The 17,220-nt window shown below is 35.4% G+C and overlaps 1 protein-coding gene across 2 annotated transcripts in view; it reads right to left on the reverse strand.

Annotated features, from left to right (window-relative positions):
• The window catches only part of LOC119559028 (eukaryotic translation initiation factor 4B), a 55,682-nt gene extending 38,761 nt beyond the window's left edge, over window positions 1-16,921 (reverse strand). Inside the window, exons 1-2 of one of the 2 annotated variants that reach the window (XM_037872157.1) lie at window positions 16,795-16,921; window positions 13,130-14,281 (exon numbers count right to left, since the gene is read on the reverse strand). In XM_037872157.1, the coding sequence (XP_037728085.1) occupies window positions 13,130-14,281; window positions 16,795-16,807 (1,165 nt within the window). In that variant the 5' untranslated portion in view covers window positions 16,808-16,921. The remainder of the gene's footprint in view (window positions 1-13,129; window positions 14,282-16,794) is intronic. The other variant, XM_037872158.1, reaches the window with a different exon arrangement.
• Window positions 16,922-17,220: the final 299 nt, after the last annotated feature.

Genomic DNA, 17,220 nt, shown 5'->3' on the forward strand with positions numbered 1-17,220 from the left:
AGGCCAAACTTAAAAGCACTGTTTAATTTTCAAAACGTAAACCGATGCCCAAATGCTTATTTTTTATTTTTCGAGCGTTTGTAAAGTTTTTTTTTGTAGATTTTGTACATTTTCGTGTCGCATTTCAATGAGAAAGAAAAGGGAGCGACAAAACACGAAATAAATTAGCCATTAGCAAAAGTCGAACCATGTACAAATGTTGTTTATTGATAAAGCAAACAAAACCAAAAACCATATTTTGTTCAGCTTTGGGTGCAAAGCAAACATATGGTATGTTTTGTTTAATTTTGCTTATATTGTGTTTATCACTGTGGACGGCATTCCACGTAGTGAAGAAGCGCACCAGAAGAGTGTGCTATAGATACACGAAAAAATGAAAATTTACTGTGATAGTCCGATCGTAACGAGTGATACATCAATCGAAGTTATCGCAAAAACCAAAAAGGAAGTTAACTTCGGCAAGCCGAAGTTTGTATACCCTTGCAGTTATAAGAAATAATCAATGTTAGTAACACCATGTTAAATTTTTAAGGATTGTTGCTAGCTTCAGTGATATTTGTGTAAAATTAAATTTGTAATGCTGAAAATAAAAAAAAAATTCTATATCCCAGAGTAAAAGAAAATACGATCTAGATCAACAAAGCAATACTTTTTTTAAAATAATTATTTGAATAATTCTCTGACCGTTTCTTTGACAGCTATGTATATGTTAGAGTCGTCCGATATTTATTAAATTTAAATCGAATTTTTTTTTAATACAAAAAATGATATTCCCAATAGTATAAGATAATATATCGAGAAATACCGAAGCTATAATTTGTTTCATATTAGTTTCCCGACAATTTTCCGATCTTTCCTATGACAGCTATATGATATCTACAGGCTTATGCTATACATATATCGTTAGAAAGGTATTTTTAAGCATTGTGTACGCTTTAACATGATTTAAATACCATTGTTCACAAATTGTGGCAAAAGTTTTTTTATTCCGTTTCTAAAGAATTTTTTTTTTTGGAAACGACTGTAACGATTTTGGTTTAAACTTTAAACACATTGTTGTAAAAAGATCGCGTTGTAAAGTTATTAATCAACAAAAATGGCCACATTTTCCAGTGAGCATTGCATCGAACATATTTTGTGCGTATCCAAACACTGTTTTAAGGTCCTGGAAATTTTAGAGGATGTTAAACAGCTCAATATAAGAATCTTAAGTTTTACCACTTTTGGAAAAACTTGCTAGTTTTGGGGGAAAACAGATATGAAAAACTTAATTTCCTACGCCCGTAACTTGTAAATTTCTAGAGCTAGATGCTTGTTCTATATGTCTTTGGAAAGTTGTTTAAAATACTGTGTACGCCTTCCTTTTCCTAAATACCATCCTTTAAATATTAGGGGTAAACGTTTTATTATTTCGATTTGTTAGCTTTTTTTTATTTATGATAAACGATTTCGGTTAAAACTTTAACTTGAATGCACTTGAGATTCCTCAACTTCGGACATTGAATTTTGTATGTGCTCGGATAATGAATTTTTTATATGCGTATCCAAACGCAATTTTAGGGTCATGGTCATTTTAATTGTTATAAACAGTTTCATATAAGAATCTATTCCATTCCTTCACAATGACTTTTTCAGCACATCCTTCGATGTAATGGTGTGAAGGCGGATCCTGCGCTTAAGGACATCCCACAAATGCTTAATGGCATTGAGATCTGCCATTTTAGTGGCAAATGTAGCTGGTTTTACACATAATAGAGCAACCAACGCATTGTTTTGTGGGACAATGCTCAGAATCGCTGTCCTGTTGGATCTAAAAATCACTTTTGAGTCGCAGTTTCGTGACGCTTTGATCCAAATTTTCAATTAGGATGTCGATATACTTCGTGAGATTCATTGTGGATACAAGAAAACAAGATTATGCGTGTAAAAAAAAATTCAGAGTCGCCTAAAGTCTTCTTTCAATGCTATATAATATGAATCGAAGTCCGAAAAACGAGGCGCGATACGCAAAACCACAATTGTAGAGGACCAACGCATAGTGCGCTTCAGCAAAGCTAATCATTTCGTATCTTCTAGGGATATAAAAGCGAACCTGAGTTTGGGAATCAGTGATGTGAATATTCGCCGAAGACGGTTGGACAAAAATTTGAATGCGCGAAGTCCACGAAAGGTGCCATTACTTGGTAAAAGACATCTCAAATCCAGGATGGAGTTTGCCAAATGCCACTGGAACTGGACACTATCCATATGGCGTATGGTATTTGGTGGAATAGGTTTAAGACAGTATGTCCATTGACCACCAAATACCGAGTACCACCCAAACCATACGCTTAAGACCGTTAAGCATGGTGGCCTTAAAACCACGGTATGGTCATGTTTGTCATACAGCGGTGTGGGCCCCATACATATGATCGATGGGATCAAGGACCAATACACGTATGTAAATATACTGAAAAACGTCAAGATACCTTATGCTGAGCATGAAATGCCCCTAGTATGGACAATTCAGCAGGACGATGGCCCTAAACACACCAGCAAATTGGCCAAGGAGTAGTTTAGCCAAAATCAAATTGACCTAATGCCGTGACCAGCACAGTCCCCGGATTTAAATCCGATTGAAAGCTTATGGGGGGCATCAAGTGTAATGTTGCCAAGAAATCCGCGACTTCTAAGCCGCAGATTTGGCAAGTTGTGCAGGAGGGATGTGGTAAGATTCCCCGCAAACGGAGCGAGGACTTAGTGGACTCCAGCCACGTAGGTGTGAATTGAATTTTATAATATTTTTCTTTTAACATTGCTATTTCAATGAACATCATTATGCAGTCTTTTTTTTTATTAACCATATTTGCTTAAATAATAAAGTACCCAAAATGAAAAAGTTGTTAAATTATTTAAAAATAAATACATTAAGCTGTTATAACTACATTTTGACTCGAAGTTGTTTTTGAGATATCGTGTCTACCAGTTGAAAAAACTTGTTTTCGAAAAAATGCGTTTTTAAATCTCATGTTCTGACCTGAGCTCTCTGCCGGGAATTCATTCTGAGCATCTTAACTTTCAAGCGACATGAAGTATTGAAAAAAATTGTTAAGCTACATATTTTTTAAAGGTATTTATGCGGTTTAGCTCTTGTCCACTAAGTATAAAACAATCAACAAATTTGGAAAGCAAAACTGTATTTATAGTGGAATAAAAAATGTTTAAGAATCAGTCAAATTGGTTTAAAAAAATAGCATTCACAGTAGACTTCAACAAATTTGGAGAGCAAAAAAACTATATTTATAGAGGTTGAAACAAATTGGTTTACATAAAAATCACAAAGATCTTATTTATGATGTTTGATTTAAAAACATTAAAATTAATATATTTCCGACATTAGTAAGGCTATAACACGATGGGTGCAATTTTTTAACTTGAACTATAAAACTTAAATATACACGTAATAGTCTTAAAGACATAAACCAAAAATTGCAATCGGCTTCTAAGATATAGCCCATGTTTTCTTTAAATCTATACATTGCAAGGACATTTAAACATTTTTTTAAATATATATTGTTCTTATATTTAAAAATTATAAAATTAGTGTTTTAAAAAAAAATGTATTTTAAATGTAGAGATTTCAGAGGAAAATTCAAGTCCTGATACACGTGCTTACTTAAAAAAAAAGGTTTGGGCAAATCAAAAATGTGACCCTAAAAAAAGTGTTTGGTCCTTATGGAAGCATTCATCTCCATCTCCTTTACGCTCCCTTTAGAACATCTTATTGCAAACATTATACTCTTAAACTCTTCTACGTGGTTAGTGCACTTGGATGCGTGTTTGACCCAACCGGTTAGTTAGTAGTGGTCAGAGATTTTTATACCCGTTACTCGTAGAGTAAAAGGGTATACTAGATTCGTCGGAAAGTATGTAACAGGCAGAAGGAAGCGTTTCCGACCCCATAAAGTATATATATTCTTGATCAGGATCACTAGCCGAGTCGATCTAACCATGTCCGTCTGTCCGGATGAACGCTGAGATCTCGGAAACTATGAGCTAGCTAGGCTATTGAGATTTGGCGTGCAGATTCCTGAGCTTCTTACGCAGCGCAAGTTTGTTTCAGTAGAGTGCCACGCCCACTCTAACGCCCACAAACCGCCCAAAACTGTGGCTCCTACAGTTTTCATGCTAGAATAAAAATTTTAACTGAAATATCATCAATACCTATCGATTGACCCAAAGAAAAGTTTGCCACGGCCACTTGAACGCCCACGAACTTCAATCGTAAATATGAAAGCGGATATCTCGGAAAATATCAAGGATAGAGAAATGGGATTTCAGATTTAGATTCCGTGGGCTTGAGCGCAGCGCAAGTTTGTTACGCGAATATGCCACGCCCACTCTATCGCCCACAAACCGCCTAAACCTGTGGCGCCCACAAAAATACAAAAATCAATACCTATCGATTGATCCAAAAAAAAGTTTGCCACGCCCATAACGCTTAAATCATTCTACCGCCGATAGGTGGCGCATTTCAATTTCGCTTTGCTGCTTGCATATCTCCATTTCCCTTTGGTCCCTTTAGCTGAGCAACGGGTATCTGATAGTCGAGGTACTCTACTTTAGCGTTCTTCCTTGTTTTTGCTTATGTACATTATATCCAACTTTTTATGTACTTACAAATATTAAACAAGGAAGAACGCTATAGTCGAGTACCTCGACTATCAGATACCCGTTACTCAGTTAAAGGGACCAAAGGGAAATGGAGAAATGCAAGCAGCAAAGCGTGATTGAAATGCGCCACCTACCGGCGGTAGACAGATTTAAGCGTTATGGGCGTTAGAGTGGGCGCGGCAAACTTTTTTTTTGGATCAATCGATATGTATTGACAAGACCAATACATTTCAGTTAAAATTTTGTATCTAGCATGAAAATTGTGGGCGCCACAGGCTTGGGCAGTTTGCGGGCGTTAGAGTGGGCGTGGCAAAGTTTTTTTTAAATCAATTGATTGGTATTGACGAGACCAATACATTTAAATTACAATTTTTTATCTAGCATGAAAATTGTGGGCGCCACAGGCTTGGTCGGTTTGTGGGCGTTAGAGTGGGCGTGGCATATTCGCGTAACAAACTTGCGCTGCGCTCAAGCCCACGGAATCTAAATCTGAAATCCCATTTCTCTATCCTTGATATTTTCCGAGATATCCGCTTTCATATTTACGATTGAAGTTCGTGGGCGTTCAAGTGGCCGTGGCAAACTTTTTTTTGGGTCAATCGATAGGTATTGATGATATTTCAGTTAAAATTTTTATTCTAGCATGAAAACTGTAGGAGCCACAGTTTTGGGCGGTTTGTGGGCGTTAGAGTGGGTGTGGCACTCTGCTGAAACAAACTTGCGCTGCGTAAGAAGCTCAGGAATCTGCACGCCTAATCTCAATAGCCTAGCTCTTATAGTTTCCGAGATCTCAGCGTTCATCCGGACGGACAGACAGACGGACATGGCTAGATCGACTCGGCTAGTGATTCTGACAAGAATATATATACTTCATAAGGTCGGAAACGCTTTCTTCTGCCTGTTACATACTTTCCGACGAATCTAGTATACCCTTTTACTCTACGAGTAATGAGTAAAACAAGAAAGGAAGTCAACTTCGGCAAGCCCAGGTTTGTATACCCTTGCAGTTATAATTATTAAATTTAATTCGAAACTCTGAAGAATACAAAAAATGATATTCCCAATGGTATAAGATAATATGTCAAAAAACACCGAAGCTATAATTTGTTTCACATTATTTTTCCACCAATTTTCCGATCGTTCCTGTGGCAACTATACATATGATATGATTCAGAACCTTTTAAAAAATGTTATTTCCAAGCGTGGGTTATATGTTAAAAGACACCAACGAAATAATTTTTTAAAATTTTTTTTCCTATTATTCCTATGGGAGCTATAAGATATAGTTGTCCGATCCGGCTGGTTCCGACTTATATACTACCTGCAAAAGATATAAGACTTTTGGGAATGTTTCAGCCCGATAGCTTTAAAACTGAGAGACTAGCTTGCGTAGAAACGGACGGACAGACGGACATGGCTAGATCGACTCGTCTAGTGATGCTGATCAAGAATATATATACTTTATGGGGTCACTGCTTTGCAAACTTCTGACTGAAATCATAATACCCTCTACAAGGGTATAAAAATTAATTTAACAATGGATTAAATTTAATTTAACAATGGATTAAATTTAATTTAACAATGGATTTTGTCCAAATGTAGCTTGTTGGGTTCGTTTGGGCGGTAACTTTAAAATTATCGATCTTTCAATTAGAGAAATATCAGTTAAAAAAAAAATAATGTCATACATTGCATGTGGACAAAGATCACGGAAAAATCCGATGTCCAACACTGACGACCATGATTAATATACCCGTTACTCGTAGAACAAAAGGGTATACTAGATTCGTCGGAAAGTATGTAACAGGTAGAAGGAAGCGTTTCCGACCCCATAAAGTATATATATTCTAAATCAGGATCACCAGCCGAGTCGATCTAGCCATGTCCGTCTGCCTGTCCGTTCGTATGGACGCTATGATCTGGCTAGATCGACTCCCGGCTAGTGATCCTATTATACATGCAAACGCATTACCATTAATTATTATTTCTCATTACTAATAAGTTGCACATCATGGACGCGTTAAATCAAAATTGACAATGTTTATGCGACACAGCCGAAATCATACAAGTATGGGCATATTCGCCAAATGGTCAACCAGGACCGAAACAAAAATATTCATAATCATCGTAGTTTTTTGACTTTTAAACGCCAACAGTTGAAGACGTTATTAATTCTATTAAAGTAAGATTTGATAAATTTTTTTTATTCTGCTCCAGACACTTTATTGGTCATTGGTCGCTGGCGAGAATTATTAAATGTAAGTATTTTCTGAAGTATAGCCAAAAGAACAGGCTTCCAATGATACCATATTCAGTTCTTTTTTATAGCTGCTATGTCCAGCCCAACCTTTCTTACTGTCCTTTCCAGAATCTGCCCTAACTCAAAATAAATTATACTACACTACTACAAAAGTCTAAAGCGGGATTCGATCCCCATGCACTCTAGATTAGTAGTCAGATGTATTATCCACTACGCCAAGTGGCAAGCAATTGATTATTGCAGGTTTACTGCTGAAATGAGGGTTCTACCTCTAGAGCCCGCCAAGTAACATGTTTTTTTGTATGACATCTCTTTGTATTTGTAAAGTTATACTCTTTGCTTTTACTCTACGAGTACCAATCCGAAAGTTATTGAAAACCCAAGGGAGAACACCATTGTCGAGTGCCTCGACTACGTGATACTCATTACACAGCTAAAGGGAGCGCAAGGGAGATTTCCAAAATACCAGGGCGCACCCTAGCGGCTATTACGTTCTTTGGTCAGACGCTCATGTTATTAAACTCGAAATTCGCTTTGCGCTTTTAGAAAATCTTTAAAAATGTGGTCGCCTGATAGATTTTGTGCGTTATGGACGTTAGAGTGGGCATGTAAACCTTTGTTTAAGATCAATCAATAAATATTTGCGAATCATTTTTCGGTTCATTCATTTGATTAAGATACTTGATTAGGGAGGCATGTTCACTTTCTCATTTAAACCTCGACATTATTTATAACAAGTAAATAGCCGATTTCAATGCTCAAAGCTTTCTAAAAAATTTTTAAAAAAGCGGCTATGACGGTCTTTTGTAAAAAACTTCGTCACCAAAAGCCTTTGGACTTATTCAAATAAATCTATACCAAATAATAAAGGAACCCCTAAATATAATGACAAGTAGCTCCTGCAGCAAAAACGGATTAACAAAAATCGAAAAAATTCAAAGACGATTGCTAAATATAAATTGGTACAATACGCGAGTTATGTTTTAACAAATAGTTTCACGGCTTATCCCCACACCCGTCTTTAACAACCAAGTAGAATTCTAAAGACAGCAAGAATATTGAAAACAAGATATACGTGCGTGAGTATGTATAAAATGCATACATATTATTTTGTAGGAAAGTTATGCAGAAATTATAAAATTTTAAAATTCGAAGATAAGAGTTCAATAAAACCTTTACCTTTACCATGGTGTGAAAATGAGGAACGCTTTAATTTTAATTTAAGTAGCAAAGATAAAAGTCAAAAGTTAAGGATTATATAACGATATATTTAAGAAATTTCCGCATGCGAAGCTGCGGGCGACCTTGCTAGTAATAATTAAACCTATAGACATTCAACAAAATAATATTTTGTTTATAACTTCGAGTCCTTTTACTTAGATGTTTTTTCTTGGCAGATGGAGCTTATACTGTATGCAATATTTACAATTAAAATCCCAATTCATTTAAACTAAACATTTATTTTTAGGCAGCAGCAGGATGCCAATAAGATTTCCCATGTAAGAAATACGATGTACAAAATTATCGATATTATAGATTTTTTCAGTATTAATTCATACGTACAGAGAGACTAAAATGTCTGGTTAAGTGAATACTCTTAATAGTACAGTTGCGATCATGTGGAAATAGTAGTGCACGTACCGTTCCACTTAAAACTTCAACTGTGGCTATTCTCCTTTTATTACATTTTTCAGTTGGATTATACTATATAGAGTAGAACACAGCAAAGATCCCATTAAAAATTCGTTTGTGTCATATTATGGTAATTTAAAAAAATTATGTTCAAGTTCGACCGGTCATCAAAATAGAAGTGCCAACATTTGTAACTCAAACAAAAATATTTAAGTGCAAAATGTTCATTAACCAGGTTTTTATGATTTGTCACGTTTATTATCATTACAAAATGTCTTTAACTGCATAATTATTGTCGGTTGTAATCCTTTGGGAGAGACATAGCACCGGTGATAACAAAAATATTAGGAAAGGTGGTTAAAGATTTGAAACAAAGAAATTAAAACATATTTCTACCTTTTCAATATATAAATATATAAAATATATATATATATATATATATATAAATATATAATATTTATATATATATATATAAAAAATATAAAAAAAAGCTAAATTTTTAAAAAATAGTGTTCTCTTTTGATTAATTGAACATTTTTCAGAGACCAAACTAACAATACAATCTATAATTAACGGTTTCTAAACTTATAATGAGTCATAGGTGTGCGGTACTTTGGAATGGGGTTATCGTTTTCGATGTTTTAGAATTATAAAATCGATTTTTTTTAGTGTTATATAGGGATACATTTTTTAGTTACAACTAATTTATTATTGTTAGGTAATAAAAAGTTTTCTATAACGTTAAAAAAAAACCAGAGCAACACCAATTTCTAGTTAAAGATAAGTTGACCTACAACTTGTGGGTGCAAGTCTTGATCACGATCGGAGACAGACGTACATATTGACATTGGTCCTTGAGTGTTATATCAAAGTTTATTTGAAAAATACCTATAGGTATCTTTAGGCCATTTGTTGAAGTAAATACCAAATTTTCGTATTGGCTTACATTTCGTATACGTGAATTTAAACATCTAATATATACAGTGCACTATGGGCAAAAAAACCTTTTTTCGTGCATAAACTCTAGTTTTTAAGATATTGACTTGAAACTTTTTTTGGTGTATTATTTAAACTTAAACAAAATTTTTGTTTTTGTTTTTTTTTTAATTTGTCCACCGCACAGTGGTTAAAAATACATTTTAAAATAAGTAATAAGTAATCCTATTTGGTGTTACATTATAGAAAAAAACCGGTGAAGAACACTGAAAAAAAATTCGATTAATTTTTTTTAATAACTCAACAATTTTAACTTACTCTTTTTATTTTTTCCTTGTTTTTTAGTTTTCAATATCGTTTGGTGAAGCGGTATGGTTCAATAAGTTTTGCAAGGAAACTTTGGCTTCATTTTCGGTCCATGCTATTCCAGCAGGTCTACATTTTAATTTCTCCTCAGCTATTTTCGAATAAGGGGGGTAAATATCGCAGCCATGTTGTTTACTAATTTGTTTTACATTTATGTATTGCTGCTTAGTAAATCCGTTTTCCATAAAAAAAGCGAATGCCTTTTCAGAAGTTATTGGACTCGGAGCCAGCGATTCAGTTCTATCACTTTTTTTAATAATTTCATTTGCTGTTGATTTTCTGGCGGAAATGTTAGCAGCGTGTAGTAACAATAATTACAATAATTTATAAAGTTAGTAATTTTAGTTGATATTGTTTTTATTATTGTTTCATTTTGATGATCGGCAATCAATTTGTCGAATATGTAAGTCTCCAATGCTTCTCGCGAGCGTTTGTTGCTTTCCCAAACTGCAAGAAGAGCCCCGTGACCAAACACATATGTCTCTACATAAACGCAAGTTTAGCGAAAAGGAGCAAAAATGAGCAAAAACGGTTAGTTGTATGACAATAAGGACACTTTTGTAATCAATTTCTCGTTCTTACTCTTTTGCAAGTCTGTGCTATTAATAAGTTATACTCCACAAAACACAAACACAATTGCTAGTTCAAATCTATAAAGATACACACATAAAACAGTTCACAGGTGGACAACAAGACACATAAAATCAAATGTTTAAGCTAATTTGCATTAATAAATACCTTTGCAAGGAATTTCCATTTTCATATTTATTAAACTTTTTTTCACAGAAAACAACAAGCACGTAAAGTTTGCCAATTTTTCGCGCCAATTTAACGACATAGCAAAGCCTCTCGAACAGCTGACTTTGTTGGAGTGGCAACACTACAGAGTTGCCACCAAAAATTTTTGGAGGGCGGTTTTTTTGAAATGAAGATGTCTAGATTCGATTAGTATGGGCCATTCATAAAAATTAATTAAGAAAATAAATAGGTTTATGCACCAAAATCGGGTTTTTTACCCACAGTGCAGTGGCGAAAAAAATAATAGCACCACTTCAATACATTTTCTTCTGGGTAACATAAAATTGTTTTCAGTGTTTGTTTTTTTTCAACACAAAATTTTTTTGTACTCTTTAGTATTCTTTCTAACCAAAAAATGTGTTTCCCTGTTTTTAAATCCTTCCTATAAATTTATTTTTAAGTGTTTTATTAAAAAAGCCCAAAAAATGGAGAAAAATAAAATAGCATCACTTCCACATTTATTAGCAAAAACCCCATATTTTGCCGAATAGCCTTAAAACAAACAACGGGTCAATTAGATTTATCTATAATTTAAATATTTTGAACATAAAAAGTTTGATAATACCATTAAAATGGGGCGTGGAAGGCCATGCACTCAGAAAAAGCGTGATATCATCCAAAAGTCGATAAAGGATGGAAAATCTTACAGAGAAGTTGGTCGATTGGTCGGATATTAAATGGTCGGATATAAAATGATTAAGAACGCTCTAAACTTTAAAGAAAAACCTGAAAAACGATGACGAAAACTATCTATGACCCCCATCACGTCAATCGATTGATTCGTCAGAACAAGAAGGATCCTTTTAAATCTGCTACTGAGCTTAAAAAGGAGCTTAAAATAAATGCGACGGTGCAAACTGTGCGTACATATCTCAGGGAATATAACCTAAAAGCCTGCAGCCCGAGAAAGGTACCACTTTTAAATGCCAGACATATTTCTAGGCGAATGAAGTTTGCCAAGGATCATGCAAATTGGCCACCCAAACAGTGGAGGAATATTTTATGGTCAGGTCAGAGCAAGGTGATTATGTGATTATGTTTGGTGGAAAAGGATCAGGATCGTGTGTCTGACGTCCACAGAACTCGGAATTTAAGCCCCAGTAGACCATAAAGCATGTCGGGCGTAGTGTGATGGTATGGGCCTGCTTTTCCTATTACGGAGTAGGCCCGATACAGTGGATCAAGGCCATCATGGATCAGCACGTATACGTGGATATCATGGATACCATTATGCTCCCTTTCGCAGAGTATGAAATGCCGCTCGTGTGGGTCTTCCAACAAGGTAATGACCAAAAACATAGCAGCAAGAAGGCAAAGAAATGGTTTGGGGACAACTCTGTAAACGTTATGGATTGGCCTCCGCAGTCTCCAGACCTTAATCCAATAGAGAATCTGTGGTCGGACGTCAAGAAGGCAGTCGCTGCATCAAAACCAACATCCATGGGATCCCTTTGCGGAGTAATTAAGGAGTCCTGGACTCAAATTTCCGTAAAGCGATGCCAGGACCTAGTTGACTCCATCCCAAAACGCTGCGCAGCTGTTATTTCCAATAAAGGATACACCACAAAGTATTAAATGAAGAATATAAACATCGATTTAATAGTTCCATATTGTTATCTCATGAATATTGGTAGTTCCTATAATTTTAAACCCATTTTTGAAAAGTGGTGCTATTTTTTTTTCGTTAAGTTTTTCGAGTTTTTATAAAGTTTCTTAAATAATTTAAAAACTAAAAAAAAAATCTACATTATTTTTTCATTTTCTGATTCTATGTTGCAATTCGATTCCAAAAAGGTATTGCATGTTTTGACAGAGCTAAAAATTTAGGTAGGGTGGCTATCCAAACATTGCTCGAATAGGTGGCCCTTGAAAAAAGGCTATTATAAAAACTAAACCGAATTTATTATAAAAGTTCAAATAATAAAGGGGCCTGTTCTTTAAATGGACTTATCTCCAACTTAAAAACTCTAGAAATTATAAAATCGATATGTTGTTGTCGAGGACCTTTTTGACTTTATAGTAAGCCAATGAAAATTGTAATCGCTCTAAATGAAACTCACATGTATCGATTTAAAAAATTGCGGTTTTTAAACATTTTTATAAATAAGTTTTACCCACTTCTATTTTAACTTGCGGCCGAGTTTGAACTTGTATAAAAATTACCATAATAATTAAATAGAACATTGAAAGTCATTTTTGCTGTATTTTTCTCTATGTAGTCTTGTCCAAACAAAAAACTAAAAATGCTGTAAATCGGAAAAGAAAATAAACCACAATGGAGCTTTTAAGCAGCTGTATATACTTTACTTTATAGGCTTTAATATAAGCTTGCTACTACGCCCTTTTCAAGGAACAAAATAGAGCATACGATTTAAGGGGTATTAATATGCCCATAAAAAATTAACATAATTAAATCAAGTGGTTGTAGGTATACAATGGCTTTTCTACATTAACTGGTTTAAGGTAATAAAAAATAATAATTACCTTGATACATATTTATTGTTTTATCCTCCTTATTGTCTTGATTCTGGCGCCAGCTAACTGTTGCATTTATACTTTCGTTATCGTTTTTATCCATTTGGACTTCACCAAGCTTATCACTCAAAAACTCCTCCTCTTGCCGACCCATATCCTGTTTTCGAGCGAGAGCTAAACGTTCCTCAATCGCTAATTCTCTCGCAGCTGTATCTACCGGTTTTGCGGATCCAAACACGTTCATTGATGAAGTTCCACTTTGCTTAGCTGAATTTGTTTCGTCGACATCACTTTTTTCGAAGTCAATTTTTTTTATATCGGGCAATGGTAGAGTTCGTGGTTTTAAATTTAATTTTGGCCTTTCTTCAAACTTGGCAGTATCTTCCCGCGAGTATCTTTCCGCAATTCTGCCTCGACCGTCGCGATATTTTTCAGATACTTGGTCAACATCCCCCCGAGAGGGCGACGAATCAAAAGATTGCTGTCTGGCACTTGTACGCCAAGATCCAGGAGTGTTTGCTTCTTCTCTTTCTGGCAAAGGTTTTCTTTCCCTATTAAAGCTTCTGTCAAAATTGGAAGAATATCCAAAACTACTGCCATTATTTTGACTATCTCGTCTCCAATTGCCCGAGTCTCTATTATCTCCGCTATTACCAAAGCCATCAAACCGCCTGTTACTTTTCTGCCGGTTTTGCTGATCGTTCTCATTGGATAGCTCAATGCGAATGCGGCGACCTTTAATAGATGGATCTGGTAAACTTAGCACATGAATTAAATCTTCTCGAGATTCTAGCTCAACATAGCCAAAGCCCCTTGAACGGCCGTTTTCGCCATCTTCACGTGGAAGTCTCAAAGAAATTAAATTAATACCTCCAAAAAATTCATAAAGGTCGTCTTCGTTTGCATCAAACGGCAAGTTATTGATATAAGCAATAAACGGGGCTTTATGAGGAATAGAATTATCATCAAATATTCGATTTGCCCTTGGCGCTGTAGGAAGCTGATAAATTAAGGGCAATGAACCACTTCCTTCATCACTGTCTTCACCATCAAAATTTCGAATTTTTTTTGAAACTTGAGTGGTTCCGACCGGTGCATCGGCATTAGATAAAAACGATTGCAACGAAATAACGGTTCCTTTATTCTTTTTACCCTTTTTTCCTAAAATAATGGTTAAGAATGTATATTTACAAATTAACGTATGTATCTATGAATTAAATCTAAATATGTTCGGGTCGTCATAAAATTCTCTTCCATCCTTAAACAGTTGGAACTTGAAAAAGGTTCGTATGCATGTACAAAAGAATTTCAATCAATTTTCGTTCATAGAGACACCCCCAGTAGACAATAAATTCGCATTATTTGGTTAATTTTATTATTAAATGACATATAATTAAAATGACTACAGTGCATCCCATTATTATTCGGGTTTTTTTTTCCAACTTCAGCGAAAACTTCTCCTCCAGTTGCACTTAGCGGCAAGATTTATAAGGAAACTGCAGAAATGAAGCTAAATGCGGTCGGTGACATCGTCCGAAGATTTGAAATGAGGGAAGAGGACAACCAAAAAAAAAGACTGATCGCGACAAGAAAACTCATCCAGAATTGAAGGCCAAATTGTTAGCCAACCTTTTCGGCAGTGACGGCAAGACTTGTTTGGAGGAAACTAAATACTAAGCTCCAGAAAAAACACCTTAGACCAACAGTGAAACACGGAGGGGATGATAAATGTGATGATTTGGGGCTGCATTTTCACAAAAGGAGTGGGAAATGTGGTATTTATTAATGGTATAACAAACCAGGACCAGTACCTAAAATCTTTAAAAGAAAATTTAAAGCAGTCGACCTAAAAAAGGACAACGATCCGAAGCACAAGGACCATAAAGTAAGTTCCTGGTTGCTGTGTATCTTTCCAAAAGCCTTGAAAACGCCTCCCCAATCACCCGATCCCAATCGAATTTTTTAATGTAACCATATGAATGTAATGCAGTGTAACCCTATGAATTGGTATTAAAGCTTTAATTTTTCACGTTTGAAGTTGAAAAAAAAACAAATATGAATGGGATCCACTGTACGTTTTGTTTCATACATTTATGTATTTTTTTTACAATTTTCATATTGACATTAACAAAAACTAAATATGTACTTCTGTCGGCAAAAGGAGAATTTGTTTTTATACTCGTTACTCGTAGAATAAAAGGGTATACTAGATTCGTCGGAAAGTATGTAACAGGCAGAAGGAAGAGTTTCCGACCCCATAAAGTATATATATTCTTGATCAGGATCACTAGCCAAGTCGATCTAGCCATGTCCGTCTGTCGGTCCGTCCGGATGAACGCTGAGATCTCGAAAGCTATAAGAGCTAGACTATTGGTATTCGGCATGCTCAGATTCCTAAGCTTCTTACGCAGCGCAAGTTTGTTTCAGCAGCGTGCCACGCCCACTCTAACGCCCACATACCGCCAAAAACGGTGGCTCCTACAGTTTTGAAGCTAGAGTAAAAATTTTAATTGAAAATTAATGGTTCTCAATACCTATAGATCAAAAAAAATTTGCCACGCCCACTCTAACACTCACAAACCGCCCAAACCTGTGGCGCCCACAGTTTTTATGCTAGATAACAAATTTTAACTGAAATGTACTAGTCTCGTCAATACCTATTGATTAAGATAAAAATTGGCCATGACCACTCCAACGCCCATAACGCTTAAATCTACCAACCGCCCACCTAACCATATGTTGAGATCAGTGGTAGGTGGCGCATTACAGTCTCGCTTTGCTGCTTGCATATCTCCATTTCCCTTTTGTTCCTTAGCGGAGTAACGGGTATCTGATAGTAGACTATAGCGTTCTTCCTTGTTTTCGATTTTTGTGGTGTGGTGGGCTATGAATCCCTCTCACCCGGCGAAACTGTTAATAAGGAATGTTATTTGAGCGTCGTTTTCGTGAAGAAATTCTTCTAACAAGACCAGACCAACAACTCTTGGATTTTGCATCACGATAATGCACCGGCTTGAATTTTATTCGTTCTTCGTGACCAATTCGCTAAAAGTTCGACGCATATCGTTCGCCTGAGTTGGCTCCGTGTGACTTTTGACTACTCACAAAACTCTAGAGACCACTTCGGGGAACGCGTTTCGAATCGACCGACTTAAAAAAAAATCGAAGGTGCTGTTGGCTATATCGGAAAGGGACTCCCTTGGCATCTTTCGAGAACTGGGAAAAAACGTTGGCATAAGTTCGTTTTATCGGGAGGGGATTACTTTTATTGGGGTAGGAGTAAAATAGATTTAGAAGAATATTTATTTTTAATTTATTATAAACAAATTAACCTTACTTTTTGGCCACATTAGTACATCCAATAAACAACACACAGAGGTGTCCATAATTTTTTTTTACCGAAATTTAGGGAAAACTTGTTCTGGTGCATACGTAAATATCCCCAGACTTTCGACCAAAGAGATTTCCGACACCCCCACTAATAACCTTTTTTTTCATACATACACATATGAACAGTGTATATGTACATGAATCACACGTTCACATTACGTGTCAAAAATAAAACCATGTGGAATCTCCGATACTAAGTTAAAATTTACCCTATTAATATAAGTTTCCAACAAAGAGGAAGAAAACTTTATTTTATAAACAATAAAATGTAAAATCTTTCTAACCTGCTGTAGCCATTTCAACAAATATTTTCAAACTTAAATTTTGAGAATTTTACAAATGCACATACACATATATATCAGTTTCCTTATATCGTTATCGAAATATTCGTTGAGTGTACATGAACGACTCGATTACAATCGATTTTAATATCTTTCGGTTTTTTAAAATACCAGGCTTACATTAATACCTTTTGCACACTTAAACACAGCGCTTAAAATTGCATCAGGGAAAAAGTTGTATGTCCTCTGCACACAGGATTCTTGAAGCCTATTAACACTAGAATAGAGTTATGGATTTTTGGCGTTATTGCCTTACATTTTTTTACTCAGAGGCTGTTTTCGCTGCACACTCAAATCAATTAAGTATTTAAGTGTTTCTACACATCTCTTTTTTTGCAAGTTTTGGTGATTTCTTTACTTTGCGTTTCA

This window comes from Drosophila subpulchrella, unplaced genomic scaffold (genome assembly GCF_014743375.2).
Source record: "Drosophila subpulchrella strain 33 F10 #4 breed RU33 unplaced genomic scaffold, RU_Dsub_v1.1 Primary Assembly Seq16, whole genome shotgun sequence".
NCBI classification, from domain to species: Eukaryota; Metazoa; Arthropoda; class Insecta; order Diptera; family Drosophilidae; genus Drosophila; species Drosophila subpulchrella.